Source organism: Lynx canadensis, chromosome E2 (assembly GCF_007474595.2).
Source record: "Lynx canadensis isolate LIC74 chromosome E2, mLynCan4.pri.v2, whole genome shotgun sequence".
Classification (NCBI taxonomy): Eukaryota; Metazoa; Chordata; class Mammalia; order Carnivora; family Felidae; genus Lynx; species Lynx canadensis.
The window spans coordinates 47,294,042-47,321,614 of record NC_044317.1 but is presented as its reverse complement, the minus strand read 5'-3'; the positions used below and the strand labels follow the sequence as shown (position 1 = coordinate 47,321,614).

The 27,573-nt window shown below is 53.3% G+C and overlaps 2 protein-coding genes across 5 annotated transcripts; both read left to right on the top strand.

Moving 5' to 3' along the window:
* The first annotated feature begins 240 nt into the window (after positions 1–240).
* FBL (fibrillarin) lies at positions 241–10,705 on the top strand. The gene is made up of 9 exons (XM_030299146.1): positions 241–342; positions 5,444–5,596; positions 5,703–5,804; positions 5,893–5,987; positions 7,134–7,304; positions 8,003–8,135; positions 9,455–9,567; positions 10,345–10,490; positions 10,601–10,705. Exons 1-9 carry the CDS (start codon positions 333–335, stop codon positions 10,623–10,625), a joined length of 948 nt encoding a protein of 315 aa, XP_030155006.1. The 5' UTR covers positions 241–332; the 3' UTR covers positions 10,626–10,705.
* Positions 10,706–10,988: 283 nt separating this feature from the next.
* DYRK1B (dual specificity tyrosine phosphorylation regulated kinase 1B) lies at positions 10,989–19,322 on the top strand. Of its 4 annotated transcripts, XM_030298074.1 has the most exons (12): positions 10,992–11,145; positions 13,186–13,349; positions 14,388–14,507; positions 14,595–14,783; positions 14,948–15,095; positions 15,959–16,245; positions 16,998–17,144; positions 17,231–17,371; positions 17,679–17,714; positions 17,799–17,994; positions 18,379–18,485; positions 18,580–19,322. In XM_030298074.1, exons 2-12 carry the CDS (start codon positions 13,287–13,289, stop codon positions 18,949–18,951), a joined length of 1,806 nt encoding a protein of 601 aa, XP_030153934.1. In that variant the 5' UTR covers positions 10,992–11,145; positions 13,186–13,286; the 3' UTR covers positions 18,952–19,322. The 4 variants fall into 4 exon arrangements, with proteins under 4 accessions (XP_030153935.1, XP_030153934.1, XP_030153933.1 ...); XM_030298075.2 differs by lacking the exon at positions 17,679–17,714 and having other exon boundaries at positions 10,989–11,145; XM_030298073.1 differs by having other exon boundaries at positions 17,679–17,994.
* Positions 19,323–27,573: the final 8,251 nt, after the last annotated feature.

The window sequence follows — 27,573 nt, the reverse complement described above, 5'->3', positions numbered from 1 at the left end:
GAGAAGAGGGACAGAGGGCAAAGCCTGGGGTGAGCCCTGATTACGGGATTGGAGGTGGGGTGAGTTAAGAAGCAAGAAGCGCATTCAAAGAAGGGATCTCTCAATAAGCAGCGCGTTAAGCCACCGACAAGGCGGGGCCCTGAGAGGCTGGCGAGGCCCCGCCCACAGCGCGCGCGCCGGCCCCGGCCCCGGCTGGGGCTCCGAGGGGCGGGGCTGCGAGACTGCGTCACACGCCGTACGTCGCCGCGCGTGCGTTCCTTTCCACGTGCGAAAGCAGACTCGTGTAGCCTGGGACGCTGCAGAGTCCTGAGCCGCCGAGCTGAGTTCTCTCCATGAAGCCAGGTGCAGGCCGGGTGTGGGGTCCGGGGTCTGGGACTGGAGCCGGCACGAATCGAGGGGCCAGACCGGAATCGGAGGGGCGGGGCCTAGGGGCAGGGGATCCGGTCTCTTGTGGGGAGGGGGATCCTAGTTCCGGTCTTCTGTGGCGAGGGGTCTTGGTTCAGCCTTGTGACCGACGCTGAGCCGGGGGGTCGGGTTTCTGGTCTGGAGATGTGTGACTGGCTTCGGAGGTCACGGTCGTGAGTCGAGGGTCCTGGGCCTGAAATGGGGGTTCCTGAACTAAGATTCATCTTACTGAGGCCATTATTAGGGGTCTTGGGAATTGGACAGGGGGTGGCAGTCGGGGGTGCTGATCCAGAGTCTGGATCCAGGCATCTGGTGTCTTGGATCTCTGGCCTTGAGATTTGGGGATAATGTCTTGGTTCAGAAGTGGAGAGTCCCGATTTGGGCTCGGGGAGAACCCCCTTAGCCTTCCGTATCACCGCCGCCACGATCGTCCCCTTAGCCCCCAGCCTGGCTTCTCCGAGAGGGCCGTGGTGAATGAGGACTCCCGGCTTGATAGTTTGTGGCCTTCTCTGTCCCACTTTCCCGCTCTCTACTCTCCCGAGGGGGCGGATCCCTGAGGTTTGAGTGATCAGAATAATTCGCGGTGAGAACTTTCACAAGCCCAAGATACGATTCGTGTGGGGTGGCGGGGGAGAGATAGTCACAGGAGAGGAGTGATTTTATTCATTTGATTTTCCCCGAGACTCTGATGAACCCACGCCTCCTTCCCTCGTGGCAGATTGAGGAGTCCTGGCTTTGACAGCAGAAAGGTGTAAATTGAATTCAGTTCTTTGCTTCTGAAGCTACTGTGTGGCCTTGGGCAAGTGGCTTTACCTCTCTGAGTCGGTTATCTCATCAGTAAAATGGCGCCCAGTTATAATTTAGCAAGATCGTGTTAAGAGAAAACTAGCATACTGCAGTAATGATTTGCAGTGTCTAAGTGTACAGATCAACAGGTTGTACATGGTAACCTCACACGATGTTGTATGTCAATTACATCCGGTAAAGCTGAGGAAAAATAGCCCAGTGCTTGACATAATAGTATTGCCTCTCACTGTTATCTTTATGTTTCTTCTCAAGAGGAACAAAGGTTCCTCTCCCTGGTGTCTCAGATCTTCTTAAATCAGGCTGTGCCCCTCCCCCAATTTGCTCCACTAGAGTTTAGGGAAATCTTCCACTGTGACCCAGAAGGTATTTCCTAGTGCAGGTTTTCCTCGTTTGGTTTTTTTTTTCTTTTTTTTCTTTACTCCATGTGTGGAGAGATGGGGTCATCTGGTGGGAGGGGGGAGGGTTTGTGGATCCATGCCCCCTCCCAAGCTCCTCTTCTCTTCAACATTTGGGGATCTCCTGATGAAATGGTGTGGAGGCTGCTGGGCTGTGTACCTCTGACCCTGTGATCCGATACACCTTCCTCCCAACCCTTCCCTCATTGTGTTAGGATTTGAAGTTGCCGAAGTTGTCTAGAGTCGGCCCTTCACTAAGGATTTGAGTCTGATTGAGAGAAGAATCCTTTGGGGGATTTTGAGCAGGGACGGGATGCAGTCTCATAGCTTTAAAAGGATCAGCTTCTGGCTTCTGTGTGTGAAGGACCTCAGGATAGCAGAAGTGGAAGCGGGCACATCAGTGGGAAGTCTGTTGCCGTGATCTAGTAGGAGATGATGGGGTGTGGCCCAGGGTGGTAGCCTGACAAATTGTCACAGTTTGGAAATCTGTTTTGAAGATGGAGCCAGCAGCTTGTATGTGGGTCTAAGAGAGGGGTCAAGGATAACTAAGGGTTTGGGCATGTGTAACTGGAAGGATGGAGTGTCCGGTTTTGAGATAGGGGAAGGTTGTGGGAGGAGAGGAGAACAGGTTTTAAACTGGAGGTCCGTTGGACCCTCCCCCCCCCCAAACTTCTGGGAAAGTGTGTGTGAACGTATGTTTTCCCAAGGAACCGGTACTCCGAGTACATTTCTCTAGGCTCCTGGAGCTGAAATGGATTAGGCTAGGTTTTGAGACTCCTGCCCCCTGCACCCCATGCCATGCCCACACTTCTCAGGTCTCAGTTCCATCAGGCCTGGGTTGAGTCTCTTAGGCCTGGTCATTTCTCCCCTAAGTAGGAGGAAGGGGGACTCACTGTCCCCTCACTGAATACTCAACCTGTGTGCCAGGCTGTGTACTGAGAGAAGCGATTTGTGTATATTAAGCCATTTGCTTATTCTTTACAACTCTGCGAGGCGGGCACTGTGTTACTGCTGTATCTCTGTCTTAAAGATGAGGTTTTCAAGATCCCCATGAACCTTCCGTACTCTCTAGGGCCGTGAATGGCATGGCCATCGCCCTGTAGGGGATACACGAACTGCTTGAGGGGAGGGGACCAGGGCACTCTGGTCACCATGTCATCACCCGTTTCCTGAATGAACAGAGAGGGTGCTTTTTCCTGGGGGTTTAGGAGTCTTCAGCAGACCAGACAGTTGATTAAATGCTTACCAAGCCCACCACACTTTGTGCCAAGTGTGTGCACGGTGCTGGGGGGTGCAGTGTGACCGAAACAGTTAAAACATCCCCATTCCTTTTGGCCTTGATTCTGGTGCAGGAGTCAGGCAGTAATAACGTAAAAACTGCCACGTATGATAATTGCCAGGAAGAACAAGAAAGCCAGGTCAAGGTAGGGAGCCCAAAGACCCTTCTGAGGAAGGAATGTTTCACCAGAGACCCGAAGGCAGTGAAGAAGTGGGTGAGCCCAGCAAATGTCTGCAGGAGCCAGGAAGTGGGAACAGCAAATATTAAAGGTTTAGAAGCTGGAGGACGAGCATGAGGCCCAGCATAGAAAGAGTGAGGTCAGAAAAGTCAGCAGAGGCCGGAGCCTTGTGACAGCCGTTCTTAGTTTGGGCTGCACGTTTAGAATCTCCTGAGGAACTTTAAAAAGCCCTGTGGTCAGGCCCCTACACTGGACAACTAATCAGAATCACTCTAAGTCCCAGGGATTAGCCAAAGGTGAGGCCCACTGATCTGGGGCTTTGGAAGCCAGAGAAAGGAATTTGGGTTTCATTTTCCTTTTTTTCTTTTTCTTTTCTTTTTCTCAATGTTTATTTTTGCTTTTGAGAGAAAAAGAGAGCACAAGCAGGGGAGGGGCAGAGAGAGACAGACACGGAATCTGAAGCAGGCTCAAGGCTCTGAGCTGTCAGCACAGCCTGACATGGGGTTGATGTAGGTTACTGTTAACATCCTGCTTTTCTCGGTTGGGTAGCAGATTGGCAGGATCCATTGTATTTTTTTCCCTCCCTTCCTTCCTTCCTTCCTTCCTTCCTTCCTTCCTTCCTTCCTTCCTTCCTTCCTTCCTTCCTTCCTTCCTATGTTTATTTATTTTTGAGAGAGTGGGGGAGGGGTAGAGAGAGGGAGACGGGGTCCAAAGTGGGCTCTGCGCTGCCAGCAGTGAGCCCGATGCTGGGCTCAAACTCGCAAACTGCAAGATCATGACCTGAACCGAAGTCGGACACTTAACTGACTGAGCCACCCAGGTGCCCCTGGGTTTCATTTTCAATGGGATGGAAAACCGTTGAAGGGATTTGGGCAGGGGCATGAAGAGATCCAATCTGCAGTTTGAAAAAGGTCAGTCGCTAGCTGCCATGTGGACAGGAGACTGCAGGAGTAGAGGGAGGAAAGGTAGGCACCTCTGAGTCATGTCTGGGGAGTTCTGAAACTGTCCGTTTTTAACACTTCAATCAGGAAAGGCGCTGAAAAGTTCTGCGTTTTCATCTTTAACGCCATTACGAGGCATGAAGCTTTCATAGAGGTGAATATGGTGTGCCTTTCCCAAAACCCTAGCAAGCTTACTACTGAACAGTTTTACATCAAGTGAGATTATTTTTTAAAGCATCACTAATTTTCGCACTATTATTTTATAACTTGTGTGATTGGCTGAAAGTACGGCAGAGCTTAGAGAACCGCCACAGGAAAATACTGAATCTGTTAGTACCCGAATTCCGTCCACCTTGTTTTGTGCTCAGTGAAGGGAACGAGTTTGCCCTGACCTGAGCTCGTGAAAATAAAGCCTCTCAATCTCTTTTTTCTTTCCTCCCGACTTTGCATGACGTCCATAAGCCCTACACTGCTTAGGCACTGTCGCCCATCCATAAAGGACAATTCAAGAGTTTTTCTCTGTTTTTTTTCCCCCAGAGCTGGGAGGGACTTCTGCAAGTTTGCAAGCAGGGGGGTCAGATAGCAGAAAGGATACATCATGCCGACCTCCCTTCTGTTTGGGGGTTGGCACTTTTCTTCCAGACGAGGGAGGGCATGGAAATGTTTCCAAGGTCTGAGGGACCTTGCTGCCACGGTGCATTCGCACAGGCGGGTATTTGCGCTTCTCCAGACTAATACTGAAAGTAGAATGGAGGAGCACCTAGTGACTTAGTCGGTTAAGTGTCTGACTTCGGCTCAGGTCGTGATCCCATGGTTCGTGAGTTCGAGTCCTGCATTGGGCTCACTGCTGGCAGCGCAGAGCCCGCTTTAAGGAAGGAAGGGAGGGAGGGAGCAAGGAAGGAAGGAAGGGAAAATACAATGGATCCTGCCAATCTGCTATCCAACGGAGAAAAGCAGGATGTTAACAGTAACCTACATCTCCCCTACCCGCACCCTGTAATTTTTCTCCCTTTCGATACTCAGTATTGTATGAGTTTTGCATTTATCCCCTTGGCCTCTATTTTGGTGGGGGGAGGGGGCATGGGGCGTGCATTACCACTTATATCAACACGGCATGGCATTGTTTAATTTTAATTGTTGCTGAACTTTATAAAAGATACTATGTTGGGTGTGGTTTTCTTCAACTTGCTTTTTCACTTAACATTATGACCCTAAGATTTTCATAACATACAGTTGTGTGTAACTGTAGATCCCGTCATTGTTGATTATGAATGTGCCCCTGTTTTATTTGCCCATTCTGCCGATGGACATCTGGGTTGGGCCCGATTTTTTGGCTACTGTGGATATTTGTGGACACCCTCCAGTGGAATTACCAGATATAGGAATAATAACATCTCAAACTTCGTTGCCCTGATTCCTGTTTCTGTTGCCACTACAGGTTTCAGCCCCCGTGGGGGCGGCTTCGGTGGCCGAGGAGGCTTTGGTGACCGTGGTGGACGTGGTGGAGGTCGAGGAGGCTTTGGTGGGGGCAGAGGTCGTGGTGGAGGCTTCAGGGGCCGTGGCCGAGGAGGAGGAGGAGGAGGACGAGGTGGTGAGTGACCTTGTAGAGGGGATGCAGTCTGGAGGCAGTGCCTGGGCTTGGGGCTCAGGAAGGAAGAGATGGGATGTCCCTGTGTAACTGCATCTCTGCCTTGTAGGTGGAGGGTTCCAGTCTGGTGGCAACCGGGGTCGTGGCCGGGGAGGAAAAAGAGGAAACCAGTCGGGGAAGAATGTGATGGTAGAACCCCATCGGCATGAAGGTGAGTGAGGAAGGCGGGGAGCTGCTGAGGGTGGGGTGCGGTAGGGTGCAGCCCAGAGTCTTCACCCTGCACTGGTCCCCTCACTTAGGTGTCTTCATTTGTCGAGGAAAGGAAGATGCGCTTGTCACCAAGAATCTGGTCCCTGGAGAGTCAGTTTATGGAGAGAAGAGAGTCTCCATTTCGGTGAGACCAGGGCCCTAGCTGATGGGGTAGCCAGCCGTCTGGTCTCCCTCCCGCCCCACTGTGCGCCCTGTGCAGGCCAGCCACAGGGTCATCTTAATACCCGAGTCCGATCCCTGTGGCCTTCAGGTCAAAGTCCCAGGTCCTCAGTGTGGCCCAGAGGACTGTGTGCATTCCAGCTCCCCCTCCCTATTCCCTCACCTCGCATCTTCCAGCCACACGGACCTCCTTGCTCATCCCCCAGTTGTGTGTGTGGCTGGTTCCACTTTCACCCCCAGTGTCTCTGGTCGGATGTCACCTTGTCTTTCTCACAATGCCACCTTGCACCACCCAGTCTGTCAGAAGCAGTCCTCACTGCCCACCCTCTGCCCTGTTATCCCATTTTCTTAATGGCCAGGCCCACTCCTGCTCAGGGCCTTTCTGTGTCTTCTCCTACTGCCTAGAATGCACTTCTCCAGATGAGTTGCACGGTCCCTGCCTCCCTCAGGGTCTACTGCAGATGTCTCCTGGGCTCTTCCCTGGCCACCCTTTCTCGTTTTCACCTGCTCCTTAGCCCATACCCCATACTTCATGTCCTCTTGCCTGGCTTGATCTTTTCACCTTAGCACCTGTCACTGGTTCCTGTACGATATGTGTTAGTTCTGTGCATACTTAGTCCTTGAGGACAAGGGTCTTTGTCTCATTCTCTGTGCATCCCCGATGCCTGGCATAGAGTCTGGCACACTGGGCGTGCCGGCACAGCGAATGGTTGTTGATTGATCGCACAGGTCCTGCCTGTTGTCTCGTATGATCTTATCTCTGTGTTGATCGTCTATCCCTGCCCCTTCTACCTGAATCAGTAACCTCCATGAGTGGGCAGGTCCTGCATGTGTTGTGGTCATTGATGTGTACCTGTGTTCATTTCTCTCTCTCTTCTCTCTTGAGAGAGAGAGAAGCAGGGCTTGTGCTTGCCCAATGCGGGGCTTGAACTCAGGAACCGTAAGAGCATGACCTGAGCCCAAGTCAGATGTTTAACCGACTGAGCCACCCAGGTTTCCACCTGTGTTCATTTCTTGAACAATGAATGAGCGCCTGGGGCCCTGGGGATGAGGGCAGTGGGGTCTAGCACAAGAGCCCAGCGCACTTCCATCCCCATCTCTCCCGGCCCAGGAGGGAGATGACAAAATCGAGTACCGTGCCTGGAACCCCTTCCGCTCCAAGCTGGCAGCAGCAATCCTGGGCGGCGTGGACCAGATCCACATCAAGCCAGGGGCCAAGGTGCTCTACCTCGGGGCTGCGTCCGGCACCACTGTCTCCCACGTGTCTGACATCGTAGGCCCGGTGAGTGGATGGAGGGGTGAGTAAAGGCTGGTGGTGAGGTGGAAGGAAGGGAGAGGCTGCCCCTGCCAGCCTGGAGGCAGTGGCCTTGGCTGCCTCCCTGTACCGTGTAGCTTGGGGCTAGGCCCTCCGTCTTCAAAGTGCCTGTGGGTGGAAGGAGCAGCTTGAACGCCTGGTCTCCAAAGCCTCGTTCAGCCTCACTCCTGAGTTCTTAGCCTGGAGGGAAAGGAGCTGTATAATTTAGTGGTTAAAAACCCCGGGCTCTGGTGTGGCATTTAACAGTGAGGTGGCTTTCAGCAGTTAATAACTTAACCTGTCTGAGCCTCCGTTTATCCCTCTGGAAAATGGGGTTACTGTGAAGATAAACGAGTGAATTCCTGTAAAATAACAGAACGGTGCCTGGCCCATTGTAAATGTTCTTAGCTGTTAAGACTTCATCTCAGTGCCCTAGCTTCCTCGTTTTAAGACCGTATTGAAGGACTCGGCTCTCAGATGAGCAAAGCAGGATTGAATCACTGTTGGCCGGTGACTTCATGTCTCTGGCTCTCACTTTATTCATCTGTAAGATGGACATAACAATAGTTGTTAAATGGTAGGGTTTTGATATGGGGATTTGCATGGCCACATGCAGTGTTTGGGCCCATAGTGGGTGTTCCATCTAAGAACCAGTATCAGTGTTTCTATTTTTTTATTTATTGTAGGACGGTCTAGTCTATGCAGTTGAGTTCTCCCACCGCTCTGGCCGTGACCTCATTAACTTGGCCAAGAAGAGGACCAACATCATTCCTGTTATTGAAGATGCTCGGCACCCACACAAATACCGCATGCTCATAGGTAGGGGTCCGGGATTGTGTAGTCCAGGCCACTCCAGGTTTCCTGGGAAAGGTGGCCAGAATCCCGATCTGAGTGGAAGCAGAGTGAATGAGCAGGCCTCCTGAGTCTGCAGGAATGAAGGGGGGGAAGGGGAGGGGGAGGCAGGTGAAGTTGTGGAATTTGGGTGTTTGGCAGGCCTGAAGGGCCAGCCTCCTTCGATCTCCTGCGCCTCTCCCTAGGCACCCCCATACTTCCTGCCTCCCTCCAGAACATGGTACTTTTCATGCTGCCCCTGGCTTATGTACAAAAGCCCCCATCCTCCTCGTTGTCTGGTGAGATCATAACCCAGAAAGCACAACCTGAGTGTGGCCTTGGCTGAGAGGGGCCCGTTGTGAATATTACTTTGTTTTAAAAAAAAAAATTGGGAAGCATGATGTAAAACTGGAACTCCTTATAAACAACCCTCAGAGGTAACCGATAGGAGCAATTTAAAAAGCTGCTTTTCCCAATTTCAAAAAGTCAGTTTTCATTATACCCTCTTTTTTTTTTTCTAATCATACCAGCTTAAAAATAATACTTTGCAAAAAAAAAAAAAAAAAAAAAAACACACACACACACAAAACTTTGCATTTCGCTGGTTTTCTCTGGAGTTTTTTTTCCCCCATGCATTCATACAATACCTTTGTCCTACAACTTATTTATTTATTTATTTATTTATTTATTTAGACAATCCTGCAGGGACTCTGGCCTGTAAGTGCTTTCCTTTACTTGCCTTTTTTTTAAATGAATTTTTTTAGCATTTATTTATTTTCGAAAGAGAGCATGAGCAGGGGAGGGGCAGAGAGAGAGAGGGAGACACAGAATCTGCAGCAGGCTCCAGGCTCCAAGCTGTCAGCACAGAGCCCGACGTGGGGCTCAAACTCAGAATTTGCGAGATCATGACCTAGGCCAAAGTCGGACGCTTAACTGACTGAGCCACCCAGGCGCCCCTTTACTTGCCTTTTTGATGAGTGTCTGTTTACCCCCCAACCCAAGACCTGGGAGCATCTCAAGGACCAGGTCTGGGTCTGACTCATCTCTGTGTCCCCCACACCCGGCCCAGGGCTGGCCACAGAGTAGGTGGCAATCGTGACTTACAAGAGGAATGAATAGATGGTGTGACTGGGTTTCTTGGACCCATCCTGGGGGTACTGCAGAGGGAGGGAGATCAGTGGGGGGGATGTGAGACTGGAAGCAGGGAAGACTGCCAGGAACCTGCTGGTAACAGGGCACAGGCCTCATGGGAGGAGCCGAGAAGATTCAACAGATCCAATTTGTAACTGCCACTTCTTTCTCCTTAGCGATGGTGGATGTGATCTTTGCCGATGTGGCCCAGCCAGACCAGACCCGGATTGTAGCCCTGAATGCCCACACCTTCCTTCGTAATGGAGGACACTTTGTGATTTCCATTAAGGTACGGGGCTTGGTGGAATCTAAGGTGGGGTGGTCGTGTCTTCTCCGTAACTGCCAAGCAGTCAGTCAAAACGAGGAGGCCTCCGTTCTGGGATGCCTCATCCAGCCAGCTCTATCCCTGCCCCAGTCGTATAGCACATGATGAAAAAGGTCTGCAAAACGAAGAGGCTTTGGGTTTGGCAATAGAAGGTACTGGTCAAGTGAATAATTGTGGAGTCTGACCATTTGAGTTTGAATTCCAGCTTACTCTGTGACTTTGAGCAAGTTACCTAACCTGGGTACCTGTTTCTTCATTAGTCATATCTCTTTCAGTGTTGTCTGTAAGGATTAAATTTATCAATATATATGAAGTGTTTAGTACAGCATGGTAGAAAATAAGTTTCAGGTAAATGTTCGGTGCGTTTTCAAAAACGTTTTATTTTAAAATAAAGATCCTCAGCCAGATTCACCATTTGTTGGCCTTTTGTTACATTTGTTTTTGTATTCTCAGCATTACTATTGTTAAAGAAAGAGAAAATAAAACAAAACAAAAACAACCCTGGGTATAAAATTTAAACACTAGCTTTTAGATAAATAGGTCTCTGTTAAAGTCTTCTGTTGTAAATCCAAACCAACTTGAAGAAAATTTCTGTGATGAAGTCTTTTCCCTCCACTCCCAAAACCTGAGTTTCACTGAGTTTCCAATAAAAAACAAATACCTGTGGTTTAAAGAGCAAAAGAAAAAAAAAAAAAAAAACCCAAAGCCTTGCTGCAGACTTCCAAGTTCTCTCTTCTGCAGGCCAACTGCATTGACTCCACAGCCTCTGCTGAGGCCGTGTTTGCCTCTGAAGTGAAAAAGATGCAGCAGGAGAACATGAAGCCCCAGGAACAGTTGACCTTAGAGCCTTACGAAAGAGACCACGCTGTGGTGGTGGGCGTGTACAGGTGAGCAGGGGGCCCTGGAAGCCACCAAGACAGCCCTGCGCGTTAGCCCTTGGTAGGAGTGCCGGAAAATGGTGACAGGCTCTGAATCCCCTCTCTCCTTCCTCTTACAGGCCACCTCCCAAGGTGAAGAACTGAAGCCCAGCGCCATCTGGATTGCGAGAGATTGTGTTGCTACTGTTACACGTGTGTTTTTCTATTAAAAGACTCATCCATTGCTCCCGTCTGCTGATTGCTCAGCGACCTCCATTCAACAGAGCGCATGCTCCCTTGGTCAACTGGCGCGGTGGTGGGGGTGGACGAGCTCATCCGGTCACACGTGCGCATGTTCCTTTCTTGGCTGCCTTTTGCGCAGTCGCAACCCGGATTTCGGCGTTTGGGCGGGGTTGGTAGCTTACTGTGCGCGTCTACCGGTAAGCTCCGCTGCGCGCAGGCGCGGAGTGTTACCTTGGGTCACGTGGGTGAAGCGAATGGGGGGAGTGGGGGCGGAGCCCGAGGCGGGAGGTGGGGGCCGGTTTGTTGTGGTCGCCATTTTGCTGGTTGCATTACTGGGTAATCGGGGCCCTGGCTCGCCGCGTCCGCCGGATACTTTCAGCCAGTGGGCAGGTCTGAGCTCGGGCTTCCCGAGCAGCTTGAGTCCCCTTGCCCGCGCCCTCAGGTAACAACGCGGCTACAGGTGGGGTAGCACGAGCTCGCGGGGAGGGGGCAGTACGGACCCGCCCTGCCCGCGTCGCCGCGAGACTTAGCACGAGGCCGAGGGAGGAGGGCAGGGGGGCGGCGGGCAGGTGCAGGCCGTGCCTGGCTATTCATAGTCGGATTCTTGGAAGGGGCCGAGCCCGAGGGAGCAGTCTTGGGAGTGAGGCTGGGAGGGGGTAGCGGGGCCCCGCTCCCGCCCTTTGTTTGGGCTCGACTCCTCCGGCTGCATCGTCGTCGCCTAGCAACAGCTGTTCTGGGCTGCGATTGGCTGAGCTCTTGGCAGCAGCTGCCAATGGCACGGTTGTTGCCATGGCAGGTGCGGACTGCCAAGCTCAGCTCAGTCGGCCCCGCCCGCCGGGGCTCCGCCGACCGGGGCGGGCCTCCAGGGTGGGGGGCGGGACGCCTGGGTCCCCAGGGGCGGGTGGCTGCGCGGGGCGGGGCCGGCGGGGCGAGGGTTAACCCACCCCTCCCCCGTCCACCTGCTTTCCCCTTCCCCCGCGTGCCCCGGGCTGACCCTCGTTCCCTCCTCTCCCCACCCCCGGCGGCGGCGGCTGCTGCTGTTGTCACCCACCGGGCCGCCTGTCCCGCTTGCCCTCCCCGCCGCGGGGCTTGCCGGGCCGGCCGGGCCGGGACAGGCGGCCGTCTCCTCTCTGCCACCGCCGCCGCCATGCTGGCTGCTCGCCCACCCCACTGGGGGCCCCACCGCGCCCCAGCCCCCCGTGGGCCCCGCGCCAGCCCTGACCCGGGTAGGGGGTGGGTGCTTGGAGAGAAGGTCCTGCCGTGGGAGGGCCCCGGGGAAGAGGTTGTTTCGGGCGAGGGGCGGGGGAGCTCCAAGAGAGAGGAGGGATCGTGGAGTGGCAAGGCTTGGCATAGAAGAAAGGGAGTGCCATGGGAGAAGGCCTGTGGGGAGAGGATTTTGGTGTGACAGGTACTCTGTGAGGGGAGAACTCTATGTGATATTTGGGGAATTTGGTTCTGGGGGCCTTCTAGGAATTGGCACAGTTGTGTATTGACCCTGGTGTAGAGAAGAGTAACTGGAGAAAGGGCCCTGGTAGAAATCTTGGATGGGAGGAGGAGGGGAAGATCCAGTGTAGGGGAGAGAAGGGCGAGGGAAGAGAAGCCTCCTTGCTCCCATCAGGGAAAGTGAGCCTTGCTTCTGAGGGGGACCATGAAGTAATACGGAGAAGAGCCCCCATGTGCCACGGGAGCAACTACCTGGAGCAGTGGTCCCTGGTGTGGGAGGAAATGTTATAGGGAAGAGGTCTTGGCATGATATGGGGTGGGTCCCCTGGGGGGTGGGGGCTGGTGGATGGGAATGCCATGGGGTGGGACTCTGTTGTATGGAGATAATCCTATAGAACAGGTTAATCTTGGTGTGGTCCCCAGGACCCTGATGTGGTTTTAGGGGCCTGCAGAGGACTCTGTCGTGGGTTTGGAGGGAGCCCAGAGTTGTCTCATGTGGTTGGGGGGGATCCTAGAGCTCTCTGGATTGAGGGATCTACTGGGAAGGGTAGATCTTGAAGTGGAGGGACCTTGCTGTGATACGAGGAGATCCTGATGATCAGGGAAGACTGCAGGAGGGCAAGATCTTGTGTGAGGGGGCGTCGGGGAGGGCCATAAGTAGAAATGGGAAGCGAACAGTGAATCCTACTCTCTATACTGTCTGTGGTTTCTATCTTTTTCTTTTCCTCCCCCCAATTATTGGTGTCTTTCTGTTCTTTCTTGTCATGGTCTATATCCCTGCCTGGATTGCAATCATTCCCTTTCACATGTTCCCCTCTTTGTGCCACCTACTTCATTTATTTGGCAATCATCTGTTGAGGGACTCCGCTGTGCTCCCACCCCCACCACTTCTCTCTGTCCCTTCTCATTACCACCTGTTGCTCTTTTTCTCCTCTCCCTGTGCCCTGCCTTCTTGCTGATGTCTACCTCTTTCCTGCTTCGTACTGTCCCATACATCCCCTTGTTCCATGTTGTTCCCCTGCCTCCTGCCTGCTCTCAGGTCTCAGCGGCGGTGGCAGCCGAGGTGCAGGATGCGAGAAGGCGCCCCCCGGCCGGGCTCCCGCTCCAGGCCTCGCTCCCCTGCGGCCCTCTGAGCCCACCATGGCCGTCCCACCAGGCCATGGTCCCTTCTCTGGCTTCCCAGGGCCCCAGGAGCACACGCAGGTATGCTTTCAGCTGGCTCCTTACCTGCCTGGGGTAGGGGGAGGCTGGGGATAGAAGGGTCTGGGGGGTGAAAGATAGTTTGGTTGCCCAAAACAGTTTCCTTGGGGCATGAAGGGTCCATCTGGAGTGGAAAATAATAAGAGGAGTTGCTGGCAGAATCTGTTTAGAGAGCCTGGGTTCAAATCCTGACATGGTGGTTAAATTACTGAGGTTCTCCCTGCTTCAGTTTTCTAGAATTCTGTAAAATGGAGCCAGTAATGATACCTACCTCACAGGGTTGTTGTGAGAATTAAACAAGTTAATGAAATGCACATAAAATGCTGAGAACAGTGCCTGGCACGTCAAAAACACTCAATAAATGTTCACTAAGGAAAAAAGTTCCAGAGTGAAAGATGGGGGAGGGAGGTGGGGTGAAAGTGGGTGAAGGTTGAACCCAAAGGATCCTGGAGCCAGCAGCACCTTAGGGTGCAGAGTAGAGACATTCAGGGGTAGAGACTGTTTAAGGCTCTGAAATGTAGAGCTTGAAGTGGGACAGAGTAGAAGATCAAGGGTGCTGGATCCTGAAACACTGGGCAAAAGTGGTGCAGAGTTGGGGGTGAGGGATGAGAAGACTCAACGGGACAAGGGTAAGGCAAGAAGTGAGCCCTCAAGATGGGACACCCAGAATGGAGGGTCTCTCGGCGAAGGACTGCAAAGGGCAGAGCCCACGTTTTCTGTCTGATCTCTCCCACTGAGGTTCGGAAAGGAGTAAAGGTGTGGGATGGAAGGTGAGGGGTAAACAGTTCCCCATTCATTCACTCGGCAAATCTCTAATGACTGTCCGCTATGTGCCAGGTCCTGCTCTAGGCACCGGAAATGCAGCAAGAACCAGAGAGTCTCTGCCCTTGGGGAATTTCTATCCTAGTGGGGTTGTCACATGATGACCGAGTCACTATGTGCGTGTGTAACCATGATGACCCAGCCACCCATACAGCTCTCCTTCTGGAGGTCAGAAGTGCACGCCTGTCCTCAGTGCCCACCCCTCACCCTGCCCTGCAGGTATTGCCTGATGTGCGGCTGTTGCCACGGAGGCTGCCCTTGGCCTTTCGGGATGCGACCTCAGCCCCGCTGCGCAAGCTCTCCGTGGACCTCATTAAGACCTACAAGCACATCAATGAGGTGGGCGGGGGCCCGGCTGGGTGCTGAGGGGTCCTGGCTGCCAGCACAGGTCACTCAGCAGTCCTTATCTGCTGGCCGGCTGGGCAGGTATACTATGCGAAGAAGAAGCGGCGGGCCCAGCAGGCGCCACCTCAGGACTCGAGCACCAAGAAGGAGAAAAAGGTCCTGAACCATGGTTATGACGATGACAACCACGACTACATTGTGCGCAGTGGCGAGCGCTGGCTGGAGCGCTACGAGATTGACTCACTCATTGGCAAAGGCTCCTTCGGCCAGGTGTGGGACGCACACCCTGACCCAGGGATTGGGGGGCATGGGCACCCACTGGTATTGACCCACAGAAAAGTGGTGCTTTGTTCTGTCCCCCATCCCCCTTCCCATCTCCTCCTCCCCATCCCCCACCCCCATTTCTCACTTTGTGACATGTCCTGCCCTGGCAGGTGGTGAAAGCCTATGATCATCAGACCCAGGAGCTGGTGGCCATCAAGATCATCAAGAACAAAAAGGCCTTCCTGAACCAGGCCCAGATTGAGCTGCGGCTGCTAGAGCTGATGAACCAGCACGACACAGAGATGAAGTACTACATAGGTGAGGCCTGGGGCAGCCATACACCCAGTACAGGATGGGGCTAGTGTCTTCAGGGCAGGCTCTGGTCTGTAATTCCCTGACATCAGTGATTGTCTTGCCGCCTTCATGATTTCTGACCTATTCCCAGCATAGTGCTGACCAGAATTTATTGGGTGCTCACTAAGGGTCAGGCTTGTTGCAAGCACACGTTGAATCAACTGGTTTCAGTATGACCACAGCCCTGGGGGGAAGGGGCATCATGGCCCACAGCTGGGAGTAGAAAAGGAAGTATTCGGGCACTATCACTTGCCAAAGGCCACCGAGTTTGTACTTAGTGGAGCTATAATGTCACCAGGCAGTGGACTCCAGGGCCTTTACTCCTGACGTCTGTGTCAGTCTTTTTCCTCTTTCCCACACTGATTCCTCTTAGAAAAAGCAAGAGTAGATTAGAGAGTGTGTTTCTTGAAATACATATGGTTACAGTAAATGGAAAGCGAGTGTCCTCTGCCACAAAAATAAACAGAACTGAGAGTAAAACAACGTTACAAAATTAAGGAAATGGCGAAGGGCATTAAAGACCCATCAGCACCAAAGAGAAACGTTCTCTTTCATTTATCAGGAAGTTGGAGAGAGACTTGAAAAAAATGAACTTCTCTTAATCAAGAAAATCTTTTTCTTGACGTGAATCAAGTTACAGACCGAATGAAAACACCCTGACCAGCAGCTGCCTCCCGTGGGCACACCACTATCTGTCCGGTGCTCACACGGCAGAGTCACAGATCTGCTTGTGGCCTCTCTCCCTATTACCGTGTGTCCCCGGCTGCCACTGGCCCTCTCTGAGGCTCCGCTTCACCAGCGACCCATTTCTGCCTCCTTCCCCGCAGTGCACCTGAAGCGGCACTTCATGTTTCGGAACCACCTGTGCCTGGTGTTCGAGCTGCTTTCCTACAACCTGTACGACCTCCTGCGCAACACGCACTTCCGCGGAGTCTCGTTGAACCTGACGCGGAAGCTGGCGCAGCAGCTCTGCACAGCGCTGCTCTTCCTGGCCACGCCTGAGCTCAGCATCATTCACTGCGACCTCAAGCCCGAGAACATCCTGCTCTGCAATCCCAAGCGTAGCGCCATTAAGATCGTGGACTTCGGCAGCTCCTGCCAGCTTGGCCAGCGGGTGCGGCGCGGCACGGCCCGGCCCGGGGGCGGGGCTCGCGGCGTGGGTGTGGCAGGGGCGGGGGCACACCAGTGGCTGGAGCCCGAGGGGCGGAGCTAGGCTGGGATGGGGTTGCAGGGCCCAGCCCAAAGTGGCCTGGCGGGTGCCTGAAGGGTAGTATCAGGATGAGGTGTTGGCGGTACGGAGTGTAAGGCGGGGGGGGGGGGGGGGGGGGGGGGGGGGGGGGGGGGTTAAAAAAGTGCCGCAGGATGTAGTTCCCAGTAGGAAAGGAAGCGTGAGGCCTGAGGAGGCAGGGCCAGTGTTGAGGCTGCCAGATGTGGGCAGAGTGAAGTTGGGTTGGCTTTGAGCTTGGAGTGATGCTTTGCTAAGTTGTTTGCCCTGTGCCCTTAAGAGGGGACGGGTGCTTTAGTTTTACAGCTTCATGTGAGCAGACATTTGAGATGGCTTGGAAAGGATCTGGATTGCGGGGGTGGGAAGGGCCTGGGCTTGCAGACTGCCAGCCTCTGATGACCAGGGTCAGGCTTGGGGATGGAGATCAGGGTGAGACTAGGTCAGCAGAGACTTCTGAGGCTGGTGAATAAGATGATGGTAGTGGCTCCTGGAAAGCAAGGGTGCCGGTAACATCCAAGTTTGGAACCTCCGTCCCCGGTTTTGGTGAAAGGAAGCTTGTCTCAGCTTTGGGTATGGCCATGGCACCACTAGGGGAGGCTGGGACCTCTGACTGCTGCCTTCTTCCCTGCTCCGCCCCCCAGATCTACCAGTACATCCAGAGCCGCTTCTATCGGTCGCCTGAGGTGCTTCTGGGCACACCCTACGACCTGGCCATTGATATGTGGTCCCTGGGCTGCATCCTGGTGGAGATGCACACTGGAGAGCCCCTCTTCAGTGGCTCCAATGAGGTGTGCTCCCAAGGAGGGGGTGTGCTGGAGGGGACAGAGGCCTGGTTGGCCTGATGACCCTGACTGCCCACCTGACTGCTCTACAGGTGGACCAGATGAACCGGATTGTGGAGGTGCTGGGCATCCCACCAGCCCCCATGCTGGACCAGGCACCCAAGGCTCGCAAGTACTTTGAACGGCTGCCTGGGGGTGGCTGGACCCTACGAAGGACAAAGGAACTCAGGAAGGTGCGGCCCCTGCCCCACGCCGCTCCTCCCACCCTGGTGGCCCCTCACTCTCTCACACTTGGGGCTTCCTCTCTCCCTGCTTCCTCTCCCTTGTGTCTTTCCCTTCCTTCCTCTCCCCCTTGTCTGTCCTCTCCTTCGTCCCAGCCCACCCCCCCCTCCCCCGTCTCTCCTACCCACCCCACAACTCTCTTAGCTTCTCTCCTTCCACTTTCTCTCTTGTGCCTCTGTTTCCCCGTGTGTGTCTCCCTGCCCCTCCTGCCCACTGACGGCCACTCTCTTGCCCCCCCTCCCACCCCCTCCCTGCCAGGATTACCAGGGCCCCGGGACACGGCGGCTGCAGGAGGTGCTGGGCGTGCAGACGGGCGGGCCCGGGGGCCGGCGGGCGGGGGAGCCGGGCCACAGCCCCGCCGACTACCTCCGCTTCCAGGACCTGGTGCTGCGCATGCTGGAGTATGAGCCCGCCGCCCGCATCAGCCCACTGGGGGCTCTGCAGCACGGCTTCTTCCGCCGCACGGCTGATGAGGCCACCAACACGGGCCCGGCAGGCAGCAGTGCCTCCACCTCGCCCGCACCCCTTGATACCTGCCCCTCCTCCAGCACCGCCAGCTCCATCTCCAGCTCTGGTGGGTGCCCAGTGCCAGGTGGGCTAGAACAGGAGGGTGGGCAACATGGGTTTGGCCTGACCTGGGGGACCTTGCCACTGGGCCTTCATCTAGAGCTTTGAAATTGTGGGATCCTGGACTCCGGAACGGGTGGGGCAAGAGAGCTCTGCCTGGCTGTGACCTGATCTCTGAAATTGCACTTGGGCTCACACCTCTGAAACTGCTTCTGACTCTGAAAGCCAAAACTGAGCTCTGATCCTTAATCTCAGAATTGGGCCCATCCTTCAGATAGGCTCTGATCCCAAATGGGCCTGAGTCGCCAGCCAGACTCAGCCACCCGAAAACCCAGCCACCACCTCTCCTCACCCTAAGGCTTCTCCTCATTTCCCCCCCTGGCACTTCCAGGAGGCTCCAGTGGCTCCTCCAGTGACAACCGGACCTACCGATACAGCAACCGATATTGTGGGGGCCCCGGGCCCCCCATCACTGACTGTGAGATGAACAGCCCCCAGGTACTGGGGCCTTGGGGACCTGGGAGGTGGATAGTGGGTTATGTGGGCTTCAGGACCTGGGTCTCCATCACCCACTATTCCTCTGCTCCTTTAGGTCCCACCTTCCCAGCCGCTGCGCCCCTGGGCAGGGGGTGATGTGCCCCACAAGACACATCAGGCCCCTGCCTCCGCCTCGTCACTGCCAGGGGCCGGGGCCCAGTTACCCCCTCAACCCCGATGCCTTGGCCGTCCCCCATCACCAACCTCACCACCACCCCCGGAGCTGATGGATGTGAGCCTGGTGGGCGGCCCTCCGGACTGCTCCCCACCTCACCCAGCGCCTGCCCCCCAGCACCCGGCTGCCTCAGCCCTCCGGACTCGGATGACAGGAGGTCGTCCACCCCTCCCACCCCCTGATGACCCTGCCACTCTGGGGCCTCGCTTGGGCCTCCGTGGTGTACCCCAGAGCACGGCAGCCAGCTCATGACCCAGCCCCCTCCCTGGGGCCCCTCCTGAAGCCATACCCCCCATCTGGGGGCCCTGGGCTCCCATCCTCATCTCTCCCCTTGACTGGAATTGCTGCTACCCAGCTGGGGTGGGTGAGGCCTGCACTGATTGGGGCCTGGGGCAGGGGGTCAAGGAGAGGGGTTTAGGCGCACCCTCCTCACTAAGGACTGGACCCTTGGCCCCCTCAACCCCCCCCCCCCTTGTTTTCTATTTATTGTACCAAAGACAGTGGTGGTCCAGTGTCGGGGGGAGACCCCCTTCACCCTAGGGCCCTAGGAGGGGGTGGGGGCAGGTAGGGGGAGATGGCCTTGCTCCTCCTTGCTGTACCCCCCAGTAAAGAGCTTTCTCACACGCCTGCCTGAGAGTTTGCAAGGCCTCGGCTCCCCTCACCTGGCCCTCAGAGGCGTGGTGGGGAACGGTGTTTGGGAGGGGGTGCCAGAAAAGCTCTGTCATGAGGGATGCATCCCTGGGGAAGTTATGGCTATTGGCGCAGACACGGGGCTGCAGGAAGTCTGGGGCTACGGAATCCTAGACAAGAGATCCTGGATAGGATCCTAGCCCATGTTTGTCTTTTCCGTGGTAAACACAGACCCTGAACGAGTACACGCCCAGCTGTGGCCTGTCTCTGGAAAACATCAGGATCTGCCCTAATAAGCCAGGGCTTCCACAGAGTCTGCACAGGAGTGGCTCCTTATGCCAGGCAGGCATCTAGTAGGTGCCGAATGCTTGCAGCAGGCCTTATTAATGCCATCTGGGGAATGGCAGGCAGGCAGTGTAAAGTACAGACTTTACCCCACCCCCACCCCCATGTCTGGTCTTACCCTTTGGAACCGTGACGGAGCAAAGCATTTTGAGATTCTCTGGCAGAAAGAGATTCCCGGGGTTTCAGGTAAGTGGGTCTGTTTCCATAGCAATTTGGAAACTTAAGTCTCCCAACCGGCCAGTCAAGAGCCTCCTGATTCAAAGGTACCTACCGTCTCCCGCCATTGGGGCGCGGCGCTTCCTGGGAAATGGAGTTATACGTTGCAATCCCTTTTGCCGCTTTTCGTCAGGGGACTACAAAGACCAGAATTCTTTTCGCTCACGAGTTAGGGCCGGTCTCAGGCAGCCAATCGGTAGTCAGAGGCGGACGGGGCCCGGATGCTTGAGGCGGGCTGTAGAAAAGGAAAAAGCCGTGATTGGGTGGCGTTGGTCAGGCTGTTCGCCGGTGTTGAGTTCTGTCAGGCGTGCGGGAGGTGGGCCACTGTGCTGCTCCCCGAGACTGAGCAGGTTAGGCGTCCGCGGTCACAGAGCAGGAGGGAGGCGCTGAGGCCTGAAGCGGCCCCATCGCACAGAGCATCACCAGCCGCGGTGTCTGGCCCAGCTCACAGGAAGCCCCGGTCGGTAGGAGAGAAGCGTGGACGCCGTTACGGACCTGCGGGTGTTCGGGAGGGGGCGCAGTGTGGAACGCTGAGGGGACCCCAGACGAGGCACGGGTAGGGAACATTCCCGGAGGAGGAGGAGCTGTTTGAGCTGAGACCCGAAGACCGGATGTTTGGGGTGGCGGTGGTGCGGTGGTTTGCGCACAGGCAGCGACGAGAAACAGCCTGTTGTGTGAATATGAACTGCGGGTGATGTGGTGTTGGAGAGCTAATTGAAAGTTCTGTATGAATTTGATCGTGGAAGATTTTGTTGGCCTGATTAGGTAGCTTGGATTTTGTCCTAAAGACATTGAGGAGCCACGAGAGGATTTCTAGAAGGGAAGGGGCATGGCCCAGTTTGCTGCCACCTAGGAATAGATTGATGGGAACGAGACTAGGGTCTGGGAGCCCAGGGTGGTGGCTGTGGCACGTTCCGAGGCAAGAGATGTTGGGGATGAACCAGGGCAGGAGTCTTGGCTGGGAGGGGAGAAAGGATATTGGTGGGAGAGACGTCCAGAAGGCTGAGTTGACAGAATGTATGGCTTTACGGGCGGTGTGGAAGGGGGAGGCGGAGAGGGGCAGGAAAGGGGTATCTCCAGCAGGTAGAACAGTATCTGGCATATTATAGATGCTTAATAAGAAAAAAAAAATTTAATGGACAGTTCTAGGAGGCAGAGACTATTATGATATCCATTTTGCAAACAAGAATGCTGAGCACAGAGAAGGTTAAGTAATTTAACCAAGATCACATAGTTAGCAAGTGGAAGGCCCAAGATTGTGTGTGTGTGCTCGCGCATGTGTGCGCCATTGACTTAGCAACGTGCAAGATGAGCTTCGAGACATCATCAGGATCCAGTCGTGTAGGAATTTGGGATAAGTGTGGAAATGTATATCCCACATTTCAATATCCAGCCCAGAACCTCTCCCTGACCTGCTGACTGCCCACATGATACCTCCTCTCTCAAGATAGCTGTAGTCCTCTGGAGACCAAGGTATCTTGACCAAATTGAACTCTGGTCTTTTCCCCAAAACCTGTTCTTCCCACATTCTCAGTAAATGCCTCCTCCTTCATTGTCTTATATTCATGTCTGGTCCATCAGCAAATTCCTTCAAAGTGTATTCAGAACCTGATCCTTTCTTCCCACCTCCACTCTTGTCACCCTGGTCCTGTCCACTCTATACCCTGCCTAGACCATCACGGCAGCCTCCTCAGTGGTCTCTGTGCTCCCCACAGTCTTTCTCATATGCAGCAGGGTGACACTGAATACCTGTATCAGGTCACATTTCTCTCTTGCTCAGTACCCTCCTGTGGCGCTATCTCACACAGCAAATGCCAGTGTTCTTTCCATGGCCTTTGCAAGGCCCTTGATCCCTGCATGATCTGTCCCTGTTACTTCTCCACCTGGTCCTTTTACCCTGCTCACTCTGCTCCAGCTACACTAGCCTCAGGGCCTTTGCACTTCCTCTCTTTACCTGGAACACTCTTCTCCAGATGTCAAGGCTCACCTTCATCTCCTTTAGTTTTTACTCAGATATCATCTCCTCCTTGAGAACTTCTTTGGTCACCCTTCTGGAACTATACTACTAACATTCATATATTAATTTCCCTTTAACTGTTCCGTAGCATTAATCATATCACTATTTGACTCACTGTATAGGTTATCTTGTTTATTGTCTGTCTCTCCTCCGCACCCACAGCAGACCATAAACTTCATGAGGGCAGGGGCTTTTGTCTACTTCATATTTTATCTTTAACATCTAGAAGAGCTCTTGGCACATGGTAGAGGCTCAGTAACAGTTTGTTGAAGGGACGAGTCAGTGGGTGATTTCAGAATGTAGATCCTTACCCCGGCATCACAGGGACTCTGCCCATCCCTCTTCCACAGAACTTCAGAGGACTGCCTTAAAATTTTCTGAGGTCTCAGACATTCAGCAAGGATTTCATCTTGCTTCTACTTTGTGCTCAGCATCAGGAACACAGCAGAGAACAAAACAGTTTCCCTGTTCCCCGAGAATTCACAGTGTCAGGGGTAGAGGTTCAAATCGTCAGCTAATCACACAGATATGAAATTACAAAGAAATGTAGAAAGTGCCATAAGAGCACTTGGCCAGAACTCTAATCTAGATCCTAGGAAGTGGAATTGAAGTGATGAAAGTGTAGGCATTAGGCACTCCATTAAAAGGGGTGTGTGTGTGGTGGGTGTGGGTGTGGGTGTGCGGTGGTCGGAGCCCAGAGGCTGATGGGGAGCAAGAAGCCTGGTAATGTGGACCCTGTAAGGAGTTGGGTCCTTAACCCCATGCGTAATGGAGACTCTCAAAGAACTTTAAGCAGTGAGAGGAGGTGCCGTCAGTTCTGTATGTTACAAGATCCCTCTGGCTGTCGTGTGGGGGAACTGACAATGGGGTTAAAGATTGAAGTAGTGAGACCTGTGAAAAGACTGCTCTCCTGAGATTAAAATAGCCTCCTCTACCGAAGGCCACACATCTTTGTTTCTCCCATCAAGAGGTGGAGTCTCTCTGCCCTCTAATCTAGGCTGGCCCATGATTTGTCTTAACCAGTAGAGTGCAGTGGAAGTGATGCTGTGCTGGTCGGGGACCTTAAGAGGCCCGCAGTACTGCTTTCACTTTCTTGGGCCCTGGGCTGCTTTACAAAGAAGTCCAGCTACTCCACTGGAGAGAGATGTGTACAGAGAGAGGCCCAGCCACCCCCCAGCTGTTCCGCTATTTTAGCTGATGTGCAAGACAAGAGTGATGCCATCTTGGATGTTCTAGCCAAGTTCCCAGCTGACACCAGGTAGAATGGAGACTCACCTTGCCCTCCCCACTTTGCTCAAATTCCAGAATCATGAGCAAATAAATGGCTGCTATTTTAAGCCACTGTGTTATGGGATGATTTGTTACTCAGCGATAGCTCACTGAAACAAGCTTCCTGATATCTTATCATTTTGTGTATTAGCTCACGTAAGCCTCACAGTCACCCTGTGTGGTAATAATTGTTATTCCCATTACACAGATGAGGAACTGAGGGCACAGAGAAGTTAATGGAGTACTGGCAAGATATCTAGCACGTAGTAAGTGCTGAGTTTGTGATAGCTATTAGTCGTTAGCATGAAAATGTTCATAATCGTTAAAGAAGGGATAGTAAGACGATACAAGCATTATTAACCCATTTACTAGTGGTATGATTTTAGGTAAGTGACTTCATCTCTCCAAGGCTCAATTTTGTCATTGTAAAATGGAGATTATAACAATATTCGTCTCAGGGTCTGACTTAGCAAGCGCCTAGCATATGGCAGGGATAATTACTATGAAGCATACAGCCAAGATTATTGTAGACAGTGACCTTAGGACCACAGGAGGAAGCCAATTTCTTGGAAGTTCTAGTGGAGAGACAGACAGGTCATTGGTGATATTGTTGAAGTGCTGCATCAAGCTTCACCTGAAGTGGGTTCCTTCTGGACTTTGTCATTAGGGAAACCAGTAAACCTGGGTATCATTTACGCCAAGTTGAACCGGCTTTCCGTTACTTGGAACCAGCATCCTAACTGATTCTAGCGTTTTATTCATTTATTTTTTGATTCATCAGCTACTGAATACCTACTGCATTCCAGGCACTGTTTCAGGTGCTGGTGTTATAATAGTAAACAAGGTCCTCCCAAGCTCTGACCTTGTTGGAACATCCATTCTCCTGGGGAAGGTGGATGGTCGGGAAATCAGTGTTGGGGATAAGAGCCTGGGAGATTGTTGGGGGGAGGGGGGTTGAGGAGAGGAGGGGTAGAGAGTGACACACAGGGGGAGGGGAGGGGGCCTAAATAAGTTTTGTGGAAATGTTAATGGAGGAGAGACCTGGCCAAAAGGGAGGAAGCCAGCTGTGCGTGTGTTTTGGGAAGGACGTTCCAAGTAAAACTAGAGAGCAAATTCAGAGGCCCCAGGTATGCGGGGATGTGTTGGAGGAGCAGGAAAGAGTGAACTGGACCAGAGTGAACCAGTGGACGGGAAGGGGATGAGGGTCCGGGCCATACGAGCTTGGTTGGCAGACTTGAATTCGATTCGCAGTGAGGGGGGCAGACACACAGTGCGTTTGGGGCTCAAGAGCGATGCGATCTACCATCTTGGTGGGATTCCTTTGGCCACTGCGTGGGCACCAGGGTGGAAGCAGCGCAGAGGCTGCATCTCTCTAGCTGAGAGATGGTGGTGGTTTGGCCAGAGATGTGGCTGAATTTAGGACATAATTTGAAGGAAGAGTGGACAGGACTTGGGGTACAGGTGTGGGGTGAGAAAGAGGAGCCAACAGCTCGAAGTTTGGGAGGAAGTAGTACCAGGAACTGCCCGGGGGAGACCTGGAGAGGCTGCGGGTCTGTGAAATGTCCCTGTGGACTGGCCGAGCACGTGGGACGTATGAGTCTGGCATTCAGGGCTAGATCTGAGCTAGAGATACAAACGTGGGAGTCACTGGCATTTTCACGGTTGTAAGGCCCAGGATGAGATTGCTAAGGGTGAGTGGAGGTGGAGAGCAGGGGGCCCATGAGGAGTTAGTGCAGTAATCTAGGTGAGAGATCACAGTGGCCTGCACCAGGGCAGGGGCAGGAGTGAGCAGTGCTCTGGAAACATCTGGAAGACAGAGCCCACAGTAGATTGGTCATGGGTGATGATGGAGAGAAATGGACTGGGGCCTGGTGAGGGCAGGATCAAGTCTGAACACGGGGCAGTGACTCTGCTTTCCTCTTTCCCCTGGGCCCTGTGGTCCCCACCTCCCTTTGCATTCTGCAGGCAGCTAGGCTGGCCCAGAGTAGACTCTTGCCCCGACTCTGTGTGACCTTCCAGGGCAGTGCCCTACAGCCCCTCGGGCCCCATTCCAGATTCCCCAGGTGAGAATTGAATTGGGGTCCAGTGTCCAACCCAGCTGAACCTGTTGTAGATGGAAGATTCCTTCTGGGAGGGGTGTGTACTGGGCAATCACCTTCAGTGTCTGCACTCATGGAGTGTTTCTGACAGTCGGTGTATGGAAGGCCGGCATGTGGGCAAGGGGAATGATTTGGTGCTGTTTTGATAGGTGGGTGGGACAGACCATCTGTGTGGCCTCAGATGTGCCCTGCCTCGGGTGAATGGGGTCGGGGAGACCATGAAGATGGGAATCTGGCAGGCTCTGGGCTCAGAAGGGGAAGGGTCAGGTTGGGAGAAGTCATGGGGATCTGGTGCAGCTTCTGCCGCCATCAGCATTGACAGTTTCTAGTCAGGGAGACACTCATCGCTCCTGGGGAGACACACGGCCGCGGCGGCCTCCCCAGAGGAGCCCAGAGGAAGCACGTGACCTGGTCTAAGGTGTCAGGAAGGACTCCCCAGAGTAGAGAACACAGGAGGTGAGATCTGAAGAGCCAGATGAAGGGAGCGAGGGACTCTGCTGGGCCAACTCAGAGCCAAGTCCACAGCTACTTTAAAATGTTTTTATTTAATAATTTTGGGTTTACAGAAAGATTGCAAAGATAGTACAGAGACTTCCCGTACATCCTACACCCAGCTCCCCCACGCGTTAACATCTTACATAACAATAGTTTTACATTTGTCAAAACCAAGACGTTAACATTGGTTAGTGTTGGATTAACAGAAGTCCGAACTTTATTCATATCCCCCCCGTTTTTCCACTAATGTTCTTTTTCTGTTCCAGGATCCAATCCAGGATACCCCGTTGCATTTACTCGTCCTGTCTCCTTGGTCTCCAATCTGTGACAGTTTGTCAGTCTTTCCCTGTCTTTCATGATCTTGACAGTTTTGAGGCATATTGGTCTGGTATTTTGTAGACTGTCCCTCAGTCTGGTATTTTTCATGTTCTCCCGGTTAGACTATAGGCTGGGGATGAATCCCACTGAGACTCAGGTGACCTCATTTCATGAAGGTGGCATCCACCAGGTATCTTGCCCGCGGTATTACTGTTCTGCCCTTTCCTTACCATGCGTGTGTTAGGAGCAAGTCACAGCATCCAGCCTACTCTCAAAGGGAGGAGAATTAAATTCCGTTTCCTAGAGGGAAAAATGTCAGATATTGTCTTCATATATAAAAACCACCACAGTAATTAATAAATGTGGGAAGATACTTTGAGGCTGTGCAAATGTCCGGTCTCCTCAAAGTTCCTCCCCCTGATTTTGGCATCCATCAATGGATCTTGCCTGGGACAGTTAATATGGTGGTTGTCTTTTTTTTTTTTTTTTTTTTTTTAAGTAGGCTCAACGCCCAACATGGGGCTTGAACTCGTGACCCTGAGATCAAGAGCTGCACGCTCTACCGACTATGCCAGCCAGGCACCCCTACTGTGGTGTTCTAATGACGCTGCTTTTCTGTTTCCCTCAGTTCTTCCCTGTATTTTATTTGGAGTTCTTCTGTATGAAGATTTGTCCATTCCACCCCATTTATTTTATTTGTACAGTCATTGATTTATATCAGTATGGACTCACGGATATTTTTTGTATTCTTTCGGTATAACCCAATACCATCAAAATTTTTTCACTCAGGTTTTTACAGGTTTGGCCTAGAGGCCCTGTCAGGTTGGCTCCTGTGTTCTTTACTCCTTTTTTTTTTTTTCTCCCTCAAGCACCTCCTTACTTTCCAGCACTGTAAGGAGCCCCAGGCTTATCTGGCACTTTCCCTGGTCCTTTTGCTGGAGAATGGTAGTAGGAACCAAGGTCTGCGCCCTGGGTGTTTTCATTGCCGGGTGTCACTGCTTCCAGTCGCTCTCAGCTGACAAAGCTAGAAGATGTATGTCTGTATACAAACCGACGTGTACATACACATCTGCAATCTCTGAGCGTGTGTGTGCAGGTGGATGTCTGTGTCAATGCTGATGAGTGCACACTGGCCAGCTCTGACTCTACTCTAGCCCTGGAAGGTCCACTCCTGCCTACCCGCCCCCCGCCCCGCCCTTGCTTTCTTTGTAACTTCTTTCTCTGACAATGAGAACCTGGCTCAGTGGGCACCTTTTAGTGCTCATCTTGTTGGCCACTGTGGCAAAAATCAGCAGTGTTGGCCATTCCTGCCTTCTCTAAGGACACTCTCCCCTTGGTTTCTGTGATGCTGCTGTCCCCTGATTTTTCTCCTCTGTCTTGTTTCTTTGCAATAAGTTCCTCTGATTTCACCAATTCCTTAAGTGTTGGGGGCTCTTCTCTCCTCCCAGCCCCTGGGCCATCTTATCCACTTTTATGGTCTGTTTC

What these genes read in the sequence shown, in the direction of transcription:
- FBL (XM_030299146.1), top strand. An exon ending in AGAACCCCATCGGCATGAAG is followed by an intron (nt 5,805 to 5,892) that starts GTGAGTGAGGAA and finishes CCCCTCACTTAG; the next exon opens with GTGTCTTCATTTGTCGAGGA. An exon ending in CAAATACCGCATGCTCATAG is followed by an intron (nt 8,136 to 9,454) that starts GTAGGGGTCCGG and finishes CTTTCTCCTTAG; the next exon opens with CGATGGTGGATGTGATCTTT.
- DYRK1B (XM_030298073.1), top strand. Translation starts at nt 13,287, where the DNA reads ATGGCCGTCCCACCAGGCCATGGTCCCTTCTCTGGCTTCCCAGGGCCC. An exon ending in GGCCCCAGGAGCACACGCAG is followed by an intron (nt 13,350 to 14,387) that starts GTATGCTTTCAG and finishes CCTGCCCTGCAG; the next exon opens with GTATTGCCTGATGTGCGGCT. An exon ending in CCTACAAGCACATCAATGAG is followed by an intron (nt 14,508 to 14,594) that starts GTGGGCGGGGGC and finishes CCGGCTGGGCAG; the next exon opens with GTATACTATGCGAAGAAGAA.